The 21326-nt window shown below is 34.2% G+C and overlaps 1 protein-coding gene across 4 annotated transcripts in view; it reads right to left on the reverse strand.

The window, feature by feature from the left end:
- Window positions 1–19821, reverse strand: part of Ttk (TTK protein kinase) — a 47257-nt gene extending 27436 nt beyond the window's left edge. For 2 of the 4 annotated variants that reach the window (XM_040282988.2, XM_021726070.3), the window contains exons 1-13: window positions 19702–19821; window positions 18482–18638; window positions 17160–17382; window positions 16602–16708; window positions 11142–11285; window positions 10553–10667; window positions 10334–10406; window positions 10153–10247; window positions 8486–8603; window positions 7414–7534; window positions 4061–4209; window positions 2785–2918; window positions 1320–1452 (exon numbers count right to left, since the gene is read on the reverse strand). In XM_040282988.2, coding sequence (XP_040138922.2) covers window positions 1320–1452; window positions 2785–2918; window positions 4061–4209; window positions 7414–7534; window positions 8486–8603; window positions 10153–10247; window positions 10334–10406; window positions 10553–10667; window positions 11142–11285; window positions 16602–16708; window positions 17160–17382; window positions 18482–18620 — 1551 coding nt within the window. In that variant the 5' untranslated portion in view covers window positions 18621–18638; window positions 19702–19821. Of the gene's footprint in view, window positions 1–1319; window positions 1453–2784; window positions 2922–4060; window positions 4210–7413; window positions 7535–8485; window positions 8604–10152; window positions 10248–10333; window positions 10407–10552; window positions 10668–11141; window positions 11286–16601; window positions 16709–17159; window positions 17383–18481; window positions 18639–19701 lie in introns of all 4 variants that reach the window. The other 2 variants (XM_040282985.2, XM_021726069.3) reach the window with 2 other exon arrangements.
- Between the last annotated feature and the right edge of the window lie 1505 nt (window positions 19822–21326).

Genomic DNA, 21326 nt, shown 5'->3' on the forward strand with positions numbered 1-21326 from the left:
GAGGATGTGGCTCAAGTGGTAGTGCGCTCACCTAGCATGCGTGAGGCACTGGGTTCAATTCTCGGCACCACATAAAAATAAAATAAAGATATTGTGTTCACCTAAAACTAAAAAATAAATATTAAAAAATAAATAAATATTTTTTTAAAAAAAGGCCAGCCTCGAATTGTCAGTATCCCCTACCTCAGCCTTCTGAGTCACTGGGTTTAGAGATGTGTACCACCATGTTCAGCTAGTTTATATAATCTATTGCCAGTTGGTTTTTTTGTTCACAACTTTTTAAAATGGTGTCAAAATATACACAACCTAAACTTTACCTTTTTAATCATCTTTAAATACAATTCAGTGGCATTGAGTACATTCACATTATTATGTAAACATCTCCATGATCTTTAGAATTTTTTCATCATTGCACACTGAAACTTTATACTCATAGGTAATAACTGCCCATTCCTACCATCCCATACTGATAACCTCTGTCAATTTTTTTCAAGTGGCGTTCATAGGTATTAATCTCTTTTTTGTGTTTTGCTTAAATAACAATTATGGCTAAGTGCAGACTATAATCCCAGCAACTCAGGAGGCTGAAGCAGGAAAACAGCAAATTCAAAGCCCGCCATAGCAATTTAACAAGACCGTCAGCAACTCAGTAATACCCCATCTCAAAATAAAAAGTAAAAAGGACTGCAAATACAGCTCAGTGATAAAGCATCCCTGGGTTCAATCCCCAGTACCAAAAAAACAGTTACAAATATATTAACAAATATAATCTTCACAACCATATTATGAGGTAGTAGCTTATCTTTCCCATTTTATAGATGAAAAAATGAACACAGAAAATTTACATAACTTGCAAAAAATGACACAGCTAACAAGCAGGAAAGCCAAGACTCATGCCCAGTCAGTGTACAAGGCCCATGTTTTCTACCAGTATTAGAATCACTAATAAACAAATTAGAGTCACTAATAAACAAATTTTAGTTACTGGTGTCAAGGGTGTCTAATTATTTTTTCAAATGACAATACAATTGACTCACCAGCAAAATTTTTTGTTAGCTTAACCTCAATTATCAGAGAAATTTTATTCAACTAGTCAAACTGGAGCTGAATTAATGATAAAAGCTTCATTAGTTTCTTTAATAACTAACCTCTCAATAACACAGAGCCCATACTTATTGGAATATCAAAAAGGTTTGGCTTATTTGGAATAAAAATGAAAAGATCTTGAAGACTTTTTGTTAAAACTATTTCAATACTGTAAAAAAATAAACTCTATGAAAGTGATTAACATATACTATCATAAACAAAGTTTAATGAACCTGTAAGTTTTGAAGAGGAGTAGCGAGCACTTGCTGCTGCTGCTGCTGATGTTGGAAACAGGCAAGCCGGCTGTATGGTGTTGATGACGGACATGCAGGTGGAAAATCATTCTTTACAACTGGAGTTCTAAAACTAGGAAAGCATTTTTTTTTCTTACTTTAAAATACAAGACTCTGATTAAGCTTTCATGTATTTTGAAAGGTTGATTTATACTTAAAAGTGCTACAAAGAGAACCCAAGTTAGTTTTCAAAATATAATTGATTTTTATTTTAAGTTACACCACCACTACCAGATATTTTATTTTGGGAATTCTTTCTGAAATAAATTTTTTGTTCCAATAAGAAATCTTTGTCAGTAAAATAAATAAGATGGCAAGCTAACAGATGCGGTTAGGACTATTTTGTAAGAATTTAGTCAAAGCACAAGATCATTAATGACTCATGATAAATTTTATGAGTGTTTTTAAATAGTACAATGTTATATAATGGTTCTCTAGAAATATCTGAGAGCCAATTATATCATCAGAGGAGTTTGGCCCTTGACTTTGTATCTGTTCAGTATACTTTGGCATTTTCTCCTGTTTGCTATTATATCTTCAATAGCTAGAACAGTATCAGGCACCAAGGAGGTCTACAAATATCTATTAACAATAAGTGATCTAGTATCATAAGAAATACCTACTAATTATTTTAGCTAACAATCAAAGATAAGATATTCTACATATAGTAAAAAGAAGCAATATAGCAAATTTATATTAAATAATAAGATTCTGGTTTATAAAAGGCCGGTTCTAATTATGATCAAAGATAACATGATGGAAATGAAAAGCCAAAGGCACCAAGGACATAAATTGTCCCCTAAAACATTATAAATACTTTAAAAGTACATGTACTGGCTGAAGGTTATGATGTATATTTTTTCTTTGAAATGTCATTCACTTGTTTTTGCAATATCCCTCATGCTTCCTGTTAATCAGCACTGACCACACTATTTCTTCACTCATCCCTCATTCCTATCCACTCAAGGCTTACACTTTTGAATAGCTGAACTATGTGAACGATTCCATCGATCTCTTCCAGAAATTATCACATTCCAATTAACACTTACTGTGCTAAAACATTTATCCACCTTTATCTACTCTAATCTCCCTTTAAAATATCTCTCAGAAAGGCAGCCATGTTGAAACACACGGTTATCAAGAAAGTTTACGTCCTTAGACACGGTTATCAAGAAAGTTTACATCCTTAGACGCTTTACAGTTTGTAAATACAGGTTATAATATTGCAAAGATTATGTGCATAGCAATAGTTAAAAATACATATTATTATAATGATCTTCCTCTTCACATTTTACAGATGAATAAACAGAAAAATTAACAGAGCAGGAATCAACTTTTTGGCCCCAAAGCTTCTTATTTCTATCTTATCACCCTGAATGCTGAGTGACGTATTAAAAGTAATTACCAGCTCATGTAATCATCCAAGGTATTGCTACTGGGCGTCTGACAAATAGATTTTGGATCAATCCATTTAGGTGCTGACATTGGAGGTGACTGCTTTGAAAATGAAACGACAGGCTGCTCAACAGTGGCATGTTTCTGCTAAAAGAAAATTTCAAAGACAATGATTCAGAGTTTTTAGTCTTCTGTTCAATAGTTTTACAAACATTATAACTTTTAAAAGAAAATAAGAATATAAAAAACAAAAGCATACTAAAACAGGTAGGCACATATATTTTAGACTTTCGATAACTTTATAGTATAGCTTTTACTCCAAACTCTTAAACCTAACATATTCTGCCCAAACTCATTATAAGTATGGTATACAAAATTGTTTAACAAATAAGGACCTAAGATCCTTCCCTGATCAGACCTATTATACCAGGTATTAAACTTCTATACTCTAAAACAGCAGGGACTGGTAATACAGCTCAATAGTAGAGCCAATGCTTAGCATACATGGGGTTTTTGGTTCAATCCCAAGTATTAAAAAAAAAAAAAAAAAGTTATTTAATCAATAAGAATACATCACACCCCCAAATGTAGCCAAATATTAATGATTTAGTAAAAATTGGAATAGCAAATTCTTGTGTTCCTATCTCTCATAAGATACAGAGCCTGCAGAATTCATCTCATACAAATCTCAAAGAAGATGAACATCCTCCACAGCAGGGATCATCAAGTTACAGCTTACAGACTAAATCTGTCCTGCCAACTAATTGTGCAAAAAAAGTTTTATTGGAATATGTCTATGCCCATTTGTTTACATATGATCTATAGCCATTTTCATGTTCTAATGTCAGAGTTGAAAAGCTGCAACAAAGACCATGTAGCCTGCAAAGACTACTAACCCTCTACAGAAAGTTTACGAACCCCTGTGCTAATGCATCTTAGCCAAATGGGGACCCCTATTTTGCTCAAAAACTCTTAGTAACTAAACTCTCTATGAAGGTTCACTTCATGATGGGGACAGTTTTAGTTTTATAAAATATTTATAGTTACTTCGATTAAAGTGAAATTCAACCCATGGTTCCACTTTATGCTCTTGAGAACCGCAACAGATAAATCTATTCTACTGTCAACTCCACACTATAGTCCATTTATGTTTTGAAGAAGGCTTAAAAAACAACAAAAAATGCCACTTAACTATTTAACAAAAGAAAATACTTCACATATCATCAAAGTTCAGAAATACATTATGAGCAATAGCAACACTGTACTTTAAGGCAAAAGAAAGTTACCTCTATATCAGTCTTTGGGGTTACATTTGGAATATGCCACTGATTTGAAAAGCTAACAGGATTCGGGTTCACACATCCTGACTTCCTCTTAGATTGCCATTGTTTCTGATTACTTTCTGGAACCTTTGGTTCTTGGTGTTCTTTCATTTCTGAAATTGTATTTGTTGTTGTCATTAAAAATCAAGAATATATGATGATAACAATACTAAATCACGGCATGGTGGCACCTGGCTGTAGTCCCAGGTACTTAGAAGGATAAGGTGGAGGCTCATATGAACCCCTGAGTGTGTGATCGGCCTGGGCACCACAGCAAGACCCCCTGTTTCAAATAAACTAGAGAATAAAAACTAGGCCTAAGAAAATAGAACATGTTACAAAACTATTTGAATTTAGCTTTTAAAAACAGAAAAAAGATAAATTAAAAGCTTTAAGCTAGCCACTGACAATATGCTTTTAGCAAGTCAATTTTACAAAGCTGCAACACTGCCACCTAACTAAACTGTTACTCAAAGAGTTTTTTCAGACCATTCCAGACTTAAATGCTTCTGTTGATACCAGTAAACATAAATAAAAAATTTAAAACACACACATTATAAAAATCTTACTAATAAAGAGAAAAGAATTCATCACTTTTCATGGTTTAACATAAAAATTTTACTTTATACTAGCCAAGAATTTACTCTCTTAAATGTCTGTATACAAAAATACCTCAATAATATATTTAATATAAATCATAAAATTTCTTTCATGATCATAGATTCAAAAATCCTAAACAAAATACTAGCAAAAATAAGTTGTATACAAATTGGCTTTATCCCTAAATGCAAAGTTCAGTAAAGTTAGCAATGTCAAAGTGTCTAAATAAGATCAATAAACATTAGCAAAAGGGTAGAAGACTTTTTAAGTTCTCATTCATTATCAAAGCATTGAAAAATATCAGATATCCTAAAATAAATCCAGCAAAAGATCTCTACACAGAAAAGGATTCTCACTATTTTAAATGAAAGGATGTGTTAGGTTAGTAGGCTGGAAAGGAGGACACTTAAGATGTCAATTTCTCCCAGATTTCCTTAATAGGTTCAATTAGATTTCAGTTAAATTTCCAGTTTTAAAAAAATAGAAACTGACACAGAGATTCTGGTATTTATATAAAACTCCAAAAGTCTTTAAGCCAAAATATCTTTGAATAACAAAGCTGGAAGATTTATACTGACAGACATGAAGATCAGTAATGAAGAGAGTATTAACATAAAGACAAAAGAAAACTACGGAATGGAACAGACTCCAAACCAGACACCTAGAACTACCTAATTTACAACAACTCAGAAAAGTCTAAGAGGATCTTTTCAAGAAATGCTGTGATGTCCGTATGAGAAAAAAATAAAACTTGGCACTTGATCTTACAGGTATACAAATATTTCCAAGTTAAATATAAATCTAAATATGAAAGGTAAAAAAACACTGTCTAATAAATATGAAATTATCTTTATGACCTTGACATAGAGAAAGATTTGATTAAAACACGGAAAGAACTCAACACAAAGTCAAAGGTTAATAAATTAAGTGCAGCAAAATTAAGAAATTTGGGCTGGGGTTGTGACTAAGTGGTAGAGCGCTTGCCTCGCACGTGTGAGGCACTGGGTTCAATCCTCAGAACCACATATAATAAATAAAAGTATTGCATTTATCTACAACTAAAAAAAAATGTAAAAAGAAAAAAATTAAGAATTTCATTTTATCAAGTCTTCACCACAGAGGGGAGAAGTTACTTGCAATATATATCCAACAAAGTATATTTTATATCATATAATACTTCTTTAAAAATCAGTGAGGGCTGGAGATATAGCTTACTAATGGAATGCCTGCTCAGCATGCACAAAGCCTTGGGTTCCATCTCCAGCACTGACAAAAAAACCCCCAAATAAATAAAAACAAAAGTAAATGAGAAAAAGAAACAAAAATCAATAGAAAAATTATCAAAACTCAAGTATTTCACAAGAGAATATTAAAGTAGACAGTTAACATAAAGATGTTCAATAGCAGACAGTAAAGAAATACTAATTACCAGTCAAGGGTCAGTATAACCACTTTGGAAATTTTGGCACCATTTACAAAACCTGAGCAAATCATCCCTGTGTCCCAACAATCCCACTCTTAGAATACACTCAATAGAAATATGTGCATATGGGAATCAAAGACAAACCAAAAATATCTAAATCATCATTACTTAGTAGATAAAAAGTTATTTTCCATAAATATTTGGATAAATTATAGTATATTATGGTTTGGCTGATGTGAAAGCACCTGTGTTAAATTATGAGAGCTGTAACCTCATCAGTCCCTCAAACGTTGACAGAACAAATAGGATGATAACTATAAGCAGGTGGGGCATGGCTAGAGGAGGTAAGTAAAGCAGGGCATGCCTGGAAAGGTCCATCTTCGCTGCAGCTCCCTCCCCTTGCTTTCTGTTTCCTGGCCAACACCATTAAAGCAGCATTCCTCCTTCAGGCCCTTCTGCCATGATGCTCTACCTTACCTTGGGCCAGAGCAAATGAGTCAGTGGCCCATGACTGATCCTCTGAAACCACAAGCCAAAATGAATTTTTCCTCCTATAAGTTGTTCTTGTCAGGTATTTTGGTCACATCAATAAGAAGCTAACACAAAATATATTCAATATAAAGAAGCTGGGCATGGTGGCCCACACCTGTAATTCTAGCAACTCAGGAGGCTAAGGCAGGAGGATCTCAAGTTTAAGGCCAGCCTCAGCAACTTAGCAAGAACCGGTGTAAAGAATAAGAGGGGAAAAAAAAAAAAAAAGGACTAGAGATACATCTAGCTCAATGATAAAAAACAATAAAAATATCAGATGCCATAAAAGTGTGGATGAGTTCCATAAACAATGGGTGATGAATGAAGCAGACACAAGAGAACAGACTATATTTCATTCAATGCAACCTGCTTGGGACCTTGTCTTACTCATTTACATACCCCTAGAACATTTATCACAGTATCCATGGAGTGAAAAATCAACTGTCAGATCTAAAATGAGAGGGAGGGCTATCAGACAGAAACAGCTTCTATGTCCTTTCCAGAAATCATCTGTCAAGCCAACTGAAAACATAACTTAGTTCCATTTTCTTTTCCTTCTTCTCTTCCTTTTAGACAAATAAACTTCCTTTGCTACAAGATGCAATACTTTCCATGCACTCTATATACCTAAACTGAAATACAAGGTAAAGGAAGACAGACGCTATTTCATATTGCAATTCTCACATTCAGTTATAATCTGCTTTCTCCAGGTACAAAGTGGCCTTCTTAAAGAAATAAAATGTTTGTATTCTGTCACTCTTACCTTCTAATTTATTTAGAAGACTCGATTCAGTTTTATTCTTCAGGGTTATTGAATCAGTAATAAGTTCAGAACTCTTTTCATCTGACTCCACAGGTTCCTTGGAAAGGATATTTTTAACAGACTATATGGGGAAAAAATTTTCAAATAAAGTCCCATGAGTAGTAGTAATAATTTGACTTATTGTTAAATATACTAGAATCTTCTTTATGTGAAAAGATTCACAAACTCCCAGTACATAAACTTCTATTAAGAAACTATTGATTGTCTGAATTGTTTATTAGAGCAATAGGAAGGATCATAACCATAAATTAGGCCAATTTTCTTCCAAGGGACATATTGATCAATTGCTAAAATATATTTCACATAAAAATAATAAGCCTCATCAAAAATAACAGCATTCATAAAAATTAACATGTGCATAACTCTTAAGACAGAAGTTCTAAATCCAGAGAGTAAACTTCTGAGACACAATTACACACTATGCTCTGAGATTGTTGGGATTAGAAAAAAAATATTTTAAAGCATAGGTCATGAAAAAATGGCATTATAAAAATTATAATACTGAAAAGATAATTATTCACATTACAATGCCAGGGACTTACAGTATAATAAAAATCATACTGTACCAGGAAAATAAATGTATTTCCTGCCTTTGAAGTTCATACAGAGTTGCTCTGCCATATTAGAAGTTTTGACCATTTTTGCCCTCACCTTGGCCCTCACATACTTTGGTTTTTGTTTAAGATGCCTTACCAGAATCACATAATTAAAGGAAACCGGGGAATAATAGTTTCCCCAATTATCCCCAAATACAGGCCCATTAATCTGATTAAATCCATGCCTAATAAATGTTACTTCATGGTTTTCCTAAGAGATAGCTGATCCTCACTCTATCACCTTAATCTTCAAGAAACATATCTAGGACTTCTGTACCACTTCCCATTAGTGGTCCCACATCTCTTTGTTTGAGGAGAAACTATTAGAGACATAAACTTTGTATCCTTTCCCCAGAAAAATCTCCCTGATAGATCAGGAACTCTTACTTCATATAAAGATTTAAAAAGTAAAATACCTTTAAACTTCTCCTTTCGTGGGAATCCTTTCCACTTAGTTTAGATACAGCCACATTCAAATCTCGGCATTCTGATCCAGGCACATTCAAATCTCGGCATTCTGATCCAGAGATCTGTCTATTTCCCATGAAACAAAATAATTTCCACATTTAATTTGAAATTACTTTTAATGTATTTATTCACTTTAAAGTTGGTTTTTTAAAACAAATTATATATTTAATTGGAAAAATTCTCTCTTAAAAAGTCATTAGATAACTGATTCTAACATAAAGGTAACTATGCCAAAAATTATATAAAATGACAAATGTGATAAAGAGATAAGTGATTGCCAACATCTTCATTACATATAAGCAACAGCTGGAGTTAAGGTAAGCATGTGGGAAAGGAGAAGTATGTAGGTAAACCTAGATTTCAAATGGCAAAAAGCTTTAAGGATAAGAGCCAGGGATGAATACTTTTGTGGGCACCTCCACAGTATCTAACATCCAGGCTATCACAACAATAGGAAAAATATGGCTGGAGTTTGGGGAGACTTTTGTTTTTATTTTGTTTTGTTTTTGAATAGGAGTGAGAGAAAGTGTCCTTCATATTTCAATGATATATTTGAAATGGAGCAATAAGATGAAATAAAGATTATGAAGCTTAACCTTAACAAAATGCCTTTTTAATATTAGTATTGAGTCAAGTCCTAAATTAATTATTGAAAACATTGGTTAAAGACAATCAATTGTGTTTCCCAAGTTTATTTGCAAAATGATTCTCTGGAATCCAAGGAGCCTTTTCCATCTAATCATATTACAAATGGTGGCTGCAGTTAAGAATAAATCAGAAACACTACTTTAGTTGAGACAAAATATTATGTTCCTGTTTCTTCTAAGGAAATAAGCACTCAAATTGAGGGGACAGGAACATATTGGATGTGATGAATAATATTTCACTATCTATTTTTGTTATTGTTGTTCTTAATCAAAGAGTCAGGGGTATTACCCTGCTGCTCAGGCTGGCCTGAACATCTGGGTTCAAGGGATCCTCTTGGCTAACCCTTCCCTGTAGCTGGGACTATGGGTATGTGCCAATGCACCCTTCTGGCAGCTCATTAACCTGTTCTGTCTCTTTTGTCTATGCTGGGCTTGAACCCAGGACCTTGTGCACTTTAAATACATGTTCTACCAGAGCTATCATCAGCCCCAATTCTTGAAGCTCTCATTAATTAACTCCCACTGATTCATCCCCTTGAAATAGCTGGAAAAGACATTTATTCACACCTTCTACCACGCTAAAGACTTCAAATGCTCTAGAAAGAATCTTATCAGAGAAGCTACTCATAAACAAGAAATGCTCAAATATAGAAATTTTAATTCCACCAGTGTATGTAGCCATTTAAGCTTCATGTTAATACTTTTTTAATAACATGTTTCCTAATAAAACATGTTTTTAAATAATTCTTTGAGTGAATATTTTTAATGAGTGAAAAGGCAAAAAAAAAAAAAAAAGAAAGAAATCAGTTTTACTACTCATTGTTTTGTTCCTGACAGAACAAAAAGGTTACAATAAAAAACTCAGTAACTCCTAATACTGAAGAAAATTTACACTCAATTACTATTGCTAACAAAAAAACTTGAAGACCAAATATAAACAAATTTAAAAAGTTAAAATTCAAACATACCTTTTTGTAAAACTTGGCACAGCTGAATTATCTGTCTTCATGTGATAATCTGGGCTATTTAGAAGGTTAACTGGGACTCTTCCAAATGGGCACGACTAAAAATGTTTTGAAAAATTAAGTAACCACTGGGAAATAAAGGCTTCAGTACCACCTTGATCAAAGCAAATCAAAAATAACTTACCCGTTTAGTTTTGTTAGATTGTTTCAAGGGATTTCGATGACCTACTTCTGCATCTTGTGGGGGTATGTTCTCTCTAGAGGAAAAGAAAATATCCCCAATTTCTCAAATATGGATATGTATTTCCACTTACTGCTAAATAGTGTTATCATACTTACGTGAAACATGTATGTAGGCATATTTATATAAAATGAGCATGTAAATCTGATTCAGTTTTCTTACCCATACAAAAACCTGGCTTTAGGAGCCTGTCCTCTGGAATCACAACTAATGTTCCTATTCTGTAAATGTCCAAGCGAACTGGCGAATGATTCTCGAGCGGTTAGTACTATAGGTGCTGTAAAAATTTCAAAACTATAAGTAAATTATAACATGTAGAATACATAAAAAAGTAATTTCACAAATAAGAATATTTTAAAAGTCAATTTATAATACATACTCTCCTACATGTAAGATATATAGACATGAAGATATTATTAAGATAATTGTAAGGACCACTTGAAATTCTCCTTAAGTATATAACTGTCTTTCAAGTTAAAAAAAATTATCTATTTCTAAAACAAAATTACAGTCTCTTGCTTAGATCAAGTTATTTTTAATGTGTTACCAATGAAATTTTGATTAGGATAAAAAGATAAATTTCAACAAGTACTAAACATTGTTTTACTTCTAAGAGTTTTACCTCCTTTACAGTTGCAATTTAATCTTATATTTTAATCCTTTTATAGAAATATTTTTCTATAAAATATCATCTGGAATCCTTAATTTGAACTGCTACCTACTCAGAAATGTATTAGCATACTATAGTTACCTGATAAACTCTTCTTTTCCTCCTCTGAAAGTAGCTGCACTTTTTGGAGGTTTAAATTACGGATGGCAATTTCCAGCATTTCTAGTGGTACTGCTCCACTTTCTACAGCTTTATGAAGAAGTTGTTTACTTTTTTTTAAATTGCCTAACAAATAAAAAATAATTATCATTTTATGAAATGGTCTTCACCCCTACCCCTAGGTATTTATTTATTCATCAGGACCTAGGATAAAAATTTAAGACATCCAAAACTATTTCTTCCAAGATTCATGCACATTATTTCATAGGCAAATAAGCAATCTCTCATTTCTCATGAATAAAATTAACCTTTCTGATAAGAATTCATGTTAAAATGATTTTATTGGGAAATGTAATATTGATATAACTGTATTAATTTATCATCATTGTTATTTTCAGAATTAAGTTTAATGTAGTAGAAAAAAAAAGATGACCCATAGGCCAATTACAGCAGTTAGAAATGTGAGGAAATGATAAGATGCTCAAGTAGTCCTAAGAGCACACCATAAGTATCATTCATAATAACAGTCAATAAGGAAGGTTGATATCTTTTGCTAAAAGGACCCTTCCATCAAAACAATTTGTGTATAAACAATGTAAAGGTTAACCTGTAGCTGCCAGACTTAGCTATCAAACTTATCCCTAGAATATGACTTATAAATATTAAATGTGTATATAATGTATCTTTTAATATGTTATCAATGTTTATTGGAGCTATTAAGCTATGATGCTATGCACTTGACAAGATGATTAAGATACCCTCTACTTTCTAGATATTACCCTGCAGATCATAATAAATGAAATTAGAAATCAATGATAAAATGAAAAATCAAAGCTACTCCAACACTTGGAGACTAAATAATATGCTACTAAAAGAACAATGGGATACAAAAGACATCAAGGAGATTAAAAAATTATTAGAGTTGAATGAGAACACAGACACAAAGTATCAAAATCTGTGGGACACTATGAAGGCAGTACCCAGAGGAAAGTTCATTGCATGGAGAGTTCATTCCTTCAAAGAAAAAAAAATCATCAAATAAATGACTCAACATTTCATCTCAAAGCCCTAGAAAAAGAACAAATCAATAAATACCAAAAGCAGTAGAAGACAGGAAATAATTAAAATCAGAGCTGAAATCAATGAAATTGAAACAAAAGAAACAACTGAAAAATTTGACAAAACAAAAAGTTGATTCTTTGAGAAAATAAAATTGACAAACTCTCAGCCATGCTAACAAAGAGAGAGAAAACTCAAATTACAAACATACATGATGAAAAACATACATAATGACGGACATTACAGAAATACAGAAGATAATTAGAAATCATTTTGAAAACTTCTACTCCAATAAAATAGAAAATATCAAAGGCATCGACAAATTTCTAGAGTCATATGATATGCCAAAATTAAATCAGGATGATATATAGAATTTAAACAGATAATTTCAAGTGATGAAATAAAGACTCCATCAGAAGCCTACCAACCAAGAAAAGTCCAAGACTGGATGGACACACAGACCTTTAAAAAATAACTAATACCAATACTCTTCAATTTATTTCAGGAAACAGAAAAAGAGGGAACACTTCCAAACTCATTCTATTGAGGTCAATATCATTCTGATTCCAAAACCAGGCAAAGACACATGAAAGAAAGAAAACTTCAGCCCAATATCTCTAATGCATATAGATGCAAAAATTCTCAATAAAATTCTGGCAAATCAAATACAAAAACATATCAAAACATAGTTCACCATGATCAAGTGGGGTTCATCCTAGGGATGCAAGGTTGGTTCAACATATGGAAATCAATAAATGTAATTCATCACATCAATAGACTTAAGAACCATATGATCATCTCAATAGATACCGAAAAAGCATTCGACAAAATATAGCACCCCTTCATGTTCAAAACGCTAGAAAAACTAGGGATACCAGGAACATATCTCAACATTGTAAAAGCTATCTATGCTAAACCCCAGGCCAACATCATTATAAATGGAGAAAAATTAAAGCATTCCCTCTAAAAACTGGAACACAAAAGGGATATCCTATTTCACCACTTCTATTTAACATACTTTTGGAAACACTGGACAGAGCAAATAGACCAAAGAAATTAAAGAGATAGATAGGGAAAGAAGAATTCAAATTAGCACTATTTGCCGATGATATGATTTTATACCTAGAAGACCCAAACAATTCCACCAGAAAACTTCTAGAAATAGGAAAATGAGTTCAGGAAAGTAGCAGGATACAAAATCAACATCCATAAATCAAAGACATTTCTGTATATCAGTGGCAAATCCTCTGAAAGAGAAATAAGGCAAACTACCCCATTTACAATAGCCTCAAAAAAATAAAATAAAATACTTGGGAATCAACCTAATAGAAGAGGTGAAAGATGAATGCTAAAGAAAGAAAATAAGAAGACCTGAGAAGATAGAAAGATCTCCTTTGTTCTTGGATAGGCAGAATTAATATTGTCAATAACCATACTACTACCAAAAGCATTATACAGATTTAATGCAATCCCAATCAAAATCCCAGTGACATTCCCCATAGAAATAGAAAAAGCAGTCATGAAATTCATCTGGAAAAATAAGAGACCCAGAATAGCTAAAGCAATCTTTAGCAAGAAAAGTGAAGCAGGAGGTATCACTATACCAGACCTTAAACTGTACTACAGAGCAAAAGTAACAAAAACAGCATGATATTGGCACCAAAACAGACTGGTAGACCAATGGTACAGAATAGAGAAAATGGAGACTAACCCACATAATTAAAGTTATCTTAGATTAGACAAAGGCACCAAAAATGTACTTTGGAGAAAGATAGCCTCTATAACAAATGGTGCTGGGAAAACTGGAAATCCATATGCAACAAAATGAAATGAAACCCCTATTTCTCATCATGCATAAAACTCAACTAAAAGTGGATCAAGGACCTAGGAATTAAACCAGAGACTTCTGCACCTATAGAAGAAAAAGTAAGCCCTAATCTCCCATCATGTTGGATTAGGCCCTAACTTCTTTAATAAAACTCTTATAGCATAAGAATTAAAATCAATAATCAATAAATGGTATGGATTCAAACTAAAAAGCAATCAGTAAGGTGAATAGAGAGCCTACAGCTTGGGAGCAAATTTTTACCACGTGCACATCAAATAGAGCACCAATCTCTAGAGTATATACAGAACTCAAAAAGCTAAACACCAAAAAAAAAAAAAAAACCCCAAATAAGCCAATCAATAAATGGGCCACGGAACTGAACAGACACTTCTCAGAAGGTGACATACAATCAATCAAAAAATATATGAAAAAATGTTCAACATCTCTAGTAATTAAAGAAATGCAAATCAAAACTACTCTAAGATTTCATCTCACTCCAATCATAATGGCAGCTATTAAGAATACAAACAACAATAAGTGTTGGTGAGGATGTGGGGGAAAAGGCACTCATACATTGCTGGTAGGACTGCAAATTGGTGCAGCCAATATGGAAAGCAGTATGGAGATTCCTTGGAAAACCTGGAATAAAACCACCTTTTGACCCAGCTATCCCACTCCTCGGGTTTATACCCAAAGGACTTAAAAACAGCATACTACAGGGACACAGCCACATCAATGTTTATAGCAGCACAATTCACAATAGCTAAACTGTGGAACCAAACTAGATGGACTTCAATAGATGAATGGATAAAGAAAATTTGGTATATACACACAATGTAATATTACTCACCAATAAGAGAGACTAAAATCATGGCATTTACAGGTAAATGAATGGAGTTGGAGAATATAATGCTAATGAAGTTAGCCAATCCCAAAAAACCAAATGCCAAATGTTTTCTCTGATATAAGGAGGCTGATTCAGAGTGGGATTGGGAAGGGGAGCATGGGTGGGAGGAGAAGGGAGAGGGCATGGCATAGGAAAGACTGTGGAATAAGATGAACATCATTACCCTAAGAACATGTATAAAGACATAAATGGTGTGAATATACTTTGTATACAACCAGAAAAAAAAATTTAAAAACAATTGGACTTTGTGGGGAAAAAAAAGATACCCTCTACTTTCTGACAGTCTACGAATTTTAAAGAATATGAACATAATTGGTATTGGCTAAATATACACATTTATTGAGAGTAGTGGAAGAATTTTATGTAACTGGGTATGTTAGGACAGTAAAAAGAAAGATAAGTTTCAATAAAAACAAGTAATTTGAGAACTTCAACACTGCTCAAAACAAATCACCATTTTTATCTTGAGGCTACTATCATTTTCAGTGGTGTAATCTTTTTTTAATGTAATAATTAAGAGATCAGGCTGGTGATATAGCTCAGTTGGTAGAGTGCTTGCCTCACATGCACAAGGCCCTGCGTTCAGTCCCTAGCACCACAAAAAAATAAATAAATAATAAATAATTAAGAGATCAACAAAAATGTGTTCTAAAGACACAAAATTTATAGTTGCTGTTGAGAAGTCATATAACCTCAAAAAAATTTTAAACTAGAATGGAGAGACAGAAAATCCTAAAGACCAGACCAAACTTATTCTAACACACAGGGAGGAGGAATCTATTTTTCTTTGTAGGAAAACGATAATTTAAAAAATATTAACACAACAGTATACACAATAGACCAAACATCAGATTACTAGGATTCAAAAGTTATCTGCATAGGTGAAAGTTCAGGATTCACAAACCATCTCTGTGTTGTATAGAACTTCTCTGTAACTTCAATCCTGGAAAACCATGCAGTCCTAGTTTAAGTACCATGGGGATTCTGCTCATGTTTATATTTATCACAGGCTGGTAAATGGGATCAGAGCTGTAGCTTAAACAAGGCAGAAGGAAAACAGGAAGACTTGACCACAGGATATATCCAAAGACCCCAGAAAGATGAAAAAAGGGAGAAAAGACTAAGAAATGGCCAAGCTAAAAATATTTGAAGAAAACAGATGTCCTGGTCCTATCTAAAAGGTCTAGACTATAAAGAACCATGCAAGCAAAACTGATGCTTTTATAGCAGTTTATTTTTTAAAGAACTACCATTAAATGTTACAGCTGTTTTAACATATACTCTGATGCTATGAAATCATAGTTTAAGAAAATCTTAGATCTACGTTCTTGGTTAAATGTTTTATGTCCTTCATTCTATAAATACATAGTGAAGAAGCTAATTTCCTTTAAATGTTTTCTAAATCCAACAGCACAAATACAATGTTCATACCTGCTTCTCTGGACTAATCCTTATTAATAGAAGAACCAGTATAATGAATACTCTGTATTTATGCTTAATTAGCACATTGACTTATTCTCATCTGATCAACTTTATATAATTCAGCAAATCTCACTTGAATTCGAGCAAAATCTTAAGAAATCTTAAGATTTCTTACAATGGGATATTATCTTTTACTTAGAATTTGGATTTGACATTCTCAGATTACCTTGAGACAGTTCAAATTGTGCAAACGATATATGCACAAAAGCAAATTTCTTGCAGTTTTCTCTGGCCATTTGAAAGTAGTCACGTGCATCATCTGGCTCTTGAATACTATAATAAAAGACCAGAGTCAAATTAAAACAAAAACAAAAGGACACAGCTACTTAAACATAATAATTTTTCGTTGTGTTTTCCATGGGATATTGCTTTTTTCTATATGTAAAATTAAATACTAAGTTTTTAAAAATCTTTTTAGGTACAGCCTAAAATATGAGTTCATTATCTCTCTTTACAATGTAGTTTCAAATTTTGTAATGTAGTCGCTTAAATGTAGTTAAAGGCTGGGTGTTGTGGCCCACCCACCTGTGATTCTAGCTCCTTGTGAAGTTGAGGCAGGAGGATTATAACTTGAAGGCCAGCGTGGGCAGCTAAATGAAATCTTGGTTCAAAATAAAACAAAAACTGGTCTGCAGATAAAGCTCAGTGATAGAATGCTTACCTAGCCTATGTGAAGCCCTGGGTGCTGCACACACATAAAAATAACTAAAATGTGTATACTTACGCTTTTAATTCAGCAAATCTCACTTGAATTCGAGCAAAACTTTCATTTTGGCCATATTTATCTGGAGGAAGTGCTTCAATGGCTTGACTATACCGACCAATCAATTTATTTAAAAGAGCATCATTTAGGGGGACACTGTTTTTCTCTAATTTGAGCAAGAAATTCAACCAGTCCTCTGGGTTGTTTGCCATCATCATAATTTGGTTAACAGTTCCAGAGTTATCTGAATAAGGAGAACAAAATGTATCACATAAACTTCTTGTAATATTTTAAAATTTTAACAGTTCATAATGGGAAGTCCTCTATCAATGATATAATTTATTAAAAATTCAGAAGCTTATTGTTCTGTTCCTGACACAACTTTACCACATTACTCTTTTAATAATTTTTCCACATACCTTAAACTTACTTGTAAAACAATCAAAGAAACCACCTTTACAAAAGATATGAAACTGATATGGTCATTTTCTTCTTCCTCCAAGTTACTTACATTTCTCCTAGGTGTTCTATTAATTTTCTGTTCTCACCAACTACCCTGGTCTAGACCTTAAGAACTTAATAGGACTTCTTTGATTGTCATATTCTGTGGAACCCAAACCTACAGAAACAGCAAATACAATCTTCAGATATAATTTTTACACTGTAATATATTTTTTACTTAATTTATTGATTGGTTAAGGTAACCTGAATTACAGTCTCCAGTTTATGATATTTTAGTCATTACTAAGCATTATTAAATTTAGATTTCCCAGAGAAATCACTATTCCTTAACAGTGTAAAATCCTCACTTTTGTAAACAAAATTACTGTCTGCTTTTTACTAAAATATAGTATTCCAGACTTAGTGCTGCATGCCTATAATGCCAGCAACTTTGGAGGCTGAGGCAGGAGGATCACACCTTCAAGGCCAGCCTGGGCAACTTAGGGAGCCCATCTCAAAATAAAAAATAAGGACTGGGGATACTCTTCAGTGTTAGAGCACTTGCCTATCATACCTGAGTCCCTGGGTTGTATCCACAGCACTGCAAAAAATAATAAAATAAAAAACAAAAAAGGCTAGGGATGTAACTCAGTTGGTAGAGCAACTCTGTGTTCAATCCTAAGTGTCACAAATAAGTAAATAAATAAGAACATAGGACATTCATAACTTTGCTTTTTTCGCTTTAAATTTAACTTGGTCTGATCTAATGAGTAAGCACTAATTACTGAGAAAAATACATTATTAAAATTACTGAGAAAAGTACATTGTGGGTGGTTAACATCTCATTTCTTTACCTTAAAGAACGCTAAATAAGTGGTTTTTCAAAAAGAAAAAAAATTCACCTGTAGTATCAGCAGAGACTTTACTCAAACTTAGCTCATCAGTAAGATCTTCGTTTTTAAATTTATTTTTAATATCTCTCACTTTGTTCATTATGGAATCAATTGTCAATTCTCTGCCACTTAAATCTTCAGCCTCCATTTCTAAGTTGCAACTAGCCTTTTAGAACACAAAAGAAAAAGCATTAGTTTTGAGGACACATTTAATGCTGCTATTATTCAAACAATGGACCCAACTTTGTAATTTATACAGAAAGGTTACCACTTTTCTTCCTAATATTACTTAGTGAAGTTACACTCTTAAGTCACAGCACAACACAAAATCATATGCCTCCTTTTAAACTTTCTATTTTTCTTCTATGCACGGAATGCCTTCCTTTTTTTAGAATGACTTTCTCTGGGCCACCTGAAAATTCCATCCTTTTTCAAAAAAATACGACCAAGTGTTTTCTTGGATTGTGGCAGTAACAAAAAGAAAGCTTTGGGTAATGTGAATAATGGTTCTTTTATTTAATTTGCTTTATTTGAATTAATCTTCATACTTAATGTGCTTTCACAGCAGAATATGAACATCACGACCCTTTATTAATAACTGGGATTTAGCAGATTTGTTCTTGTGTATACCTGGCAGTACGACTTGCTACATTAATCATTCTATACAAGAATCAATCGAAATTACTACTATAGTATTGAGCATTTGCTAATCTGCATGATGGTGTTGGAACAACACAGTGAAGTCTTTCTTCCTGTCAATCTCATCTTTGTGAATCTTAAATATTAATCCAGTCATCCAGGTCACTAACAGTACTGCCACCCTGCCCTCGATAAAAAGGGGCGACAAAGTAGGCAGCAAGATATCACCCACCTCTGAAGTCAGGTTTGAAACTGTCAGAATACTGTCACAATCTCCTAACGAGAACGGACGAGAGGGACTGTATTTTGAGGAAAGTCTCCCGTGTAGGTGCCCCGCCTCGGCCTCTTTCCAGCGAGGTCTACACCCACTTTTCACTTCCTCAACAAACCCTTCAGTATTACCCCACCCTCTAGATCGTCTGACGCAGGAAAACCTCTGCTTTTCTCCAGCTCTTTCAGCCGCGCCGCACGTCGTCTACTCAGTTCTGAGCCTCCCCGGTCTCGCCCCCACTTCTCACCGACCTGCGCCGCTAACGAGCTCCCACCCAGGACGCCACCGTTTTTTGGTGCGTCCGCGAGGCAGAACTTACCGCTCCTAGAAGTAAAGCTGTAGAGAAGAAAAGATGGAACCCAAATCGCTTCCCGCAAACACGTTTGAATCTCCCCGCCGCTACCGCCGTAACCTCGTATTGGTCACGGCTACTCACGTGGCAGCGTCTGACATGATTGGTTCCTGAGCGTCCGCCCCGCCTCTACCCTGCGTCCTTTCGCCGCGCCTGGGAGGGATTTGGACCTTGGCCGGACCCAACTGCTGCTAAGATGACCCGCTTGAGCGGCGTTTGTAGTGACGGAATGCTTTAGTCCAGGCAGGTGTGCCCTGGAGCCTTGTCGGCTGCCTTTTCTATACTTTCTGGCTTAAACGGACCGGATTTCTGGCAAGGAGTAGCCACTCCTGGGCGGAGCTGGCCGGGGGCGGGGACGACTGGTCCCCGCTCCTGTATCTAAACGGTGCGAGGTGGGTCTGCCTTTCACCCCAACATCCCTCCGTTCTCTTTGAATAGACAGCACGTTAGGACAAAGGATTTTTCACGGCGCTACCTACAGTCTTGTAGAATCTCTTTCGTTTTTATCCTTGAGCTTCCGTTTGTGCCCTCCCACTATCCTTAAATGATTGCTTGCCTATCTTCAAGACAAGACCCTTCCCTCTGGTAAAATTCTGCCTGGAGCTTACATGCCAGACATAATTACCCTATTTAAATTCACTATCAGTTCTCCTGCCTTCTAGACTGTTCCACTTAAGGTCTCGCTGCTCTGCTGCTAAGTGGCTTTGAGGTTCAGGGCAACGGTTATCTCTTTTATCTTTGAAAGGAGAGATGCCTCTCTTGTGCTAGAATCATGACAAGTGCTCTGTGGTAGGATTGGTTCCTTGATTTGGGGTAGGTGTAGGAAACTTAACTGCAGCTGTTATTTATTAACTGCCGTCCCAGCCAGCTTGAATTTTCTTCATCACTCCCCTGCCCCTGTACTAGGAGTTGAACCGAAGGGCGCTCTACCACTGAGCTACATCCCCAGGCCTTTTTATTTTTAAATAAAAAACATTTTTATTTTAAAATAAACATTTTTATTTTTTTATTTACTTTTTTTTAAAATGCTACGTCTTTAAAATCCATTTGTTAAATTGTTCAGGCAATTTAACTGAACTTGGCATCCTCCTGCTTCAGCCTCCCAAATTACAGGCCACTGCATCTAGCTGTCTTCATCCCTCAACCATATTTTTCCATATCTGTTGGGTATACATTTTTGCTTCAGCAAAACAAAATGATTTACTATACCATGGTTAGTGAATCACTGCCTTTACTTTTTTGCATCTAACACTTGCTGTATTTGAAAGGAATTTATTATACCATCAGTTCTTAATTTCTTTCTTTGAGACCTAATCTCAAAGTGTGCATTTTTTTCTGAAAATACTGCTCTGCTGGTGAATAACTTTATTCTCACATTTATGTTTAGTCACTAATTTGGTGATCTCCAGTCTTATATCTTTAAAATGCCATCTTGATATTGACTCCAAAATTTTTTATCTCCAGCTGAGTTCTCTCTCCTGAACTACATCTTCAAATATTCATTGCTTAATTAACATCCTCTCTTAAATATCTCATAGGCATCCTAAACTCAAAATGTCCAAAACTGAGGCCCTATTCTTCTTACTCAAATC

The sequence above is a fragment of the Ictidomys tridecemlineatus genome, chromosome 8 (assembly GCF_052094955.1).
Source record: "Ictidomys tridecemlineatus isolate mIctTri1 chromosome 8, mIctTri1.hap1, whole genome shotgun sequence".
NCBI lineage: Eukaryota > Metazoa > Chordata > Mammalia > Rodentia > Sciuridae > Ictidomys > Ictidomys tridecemlineatus.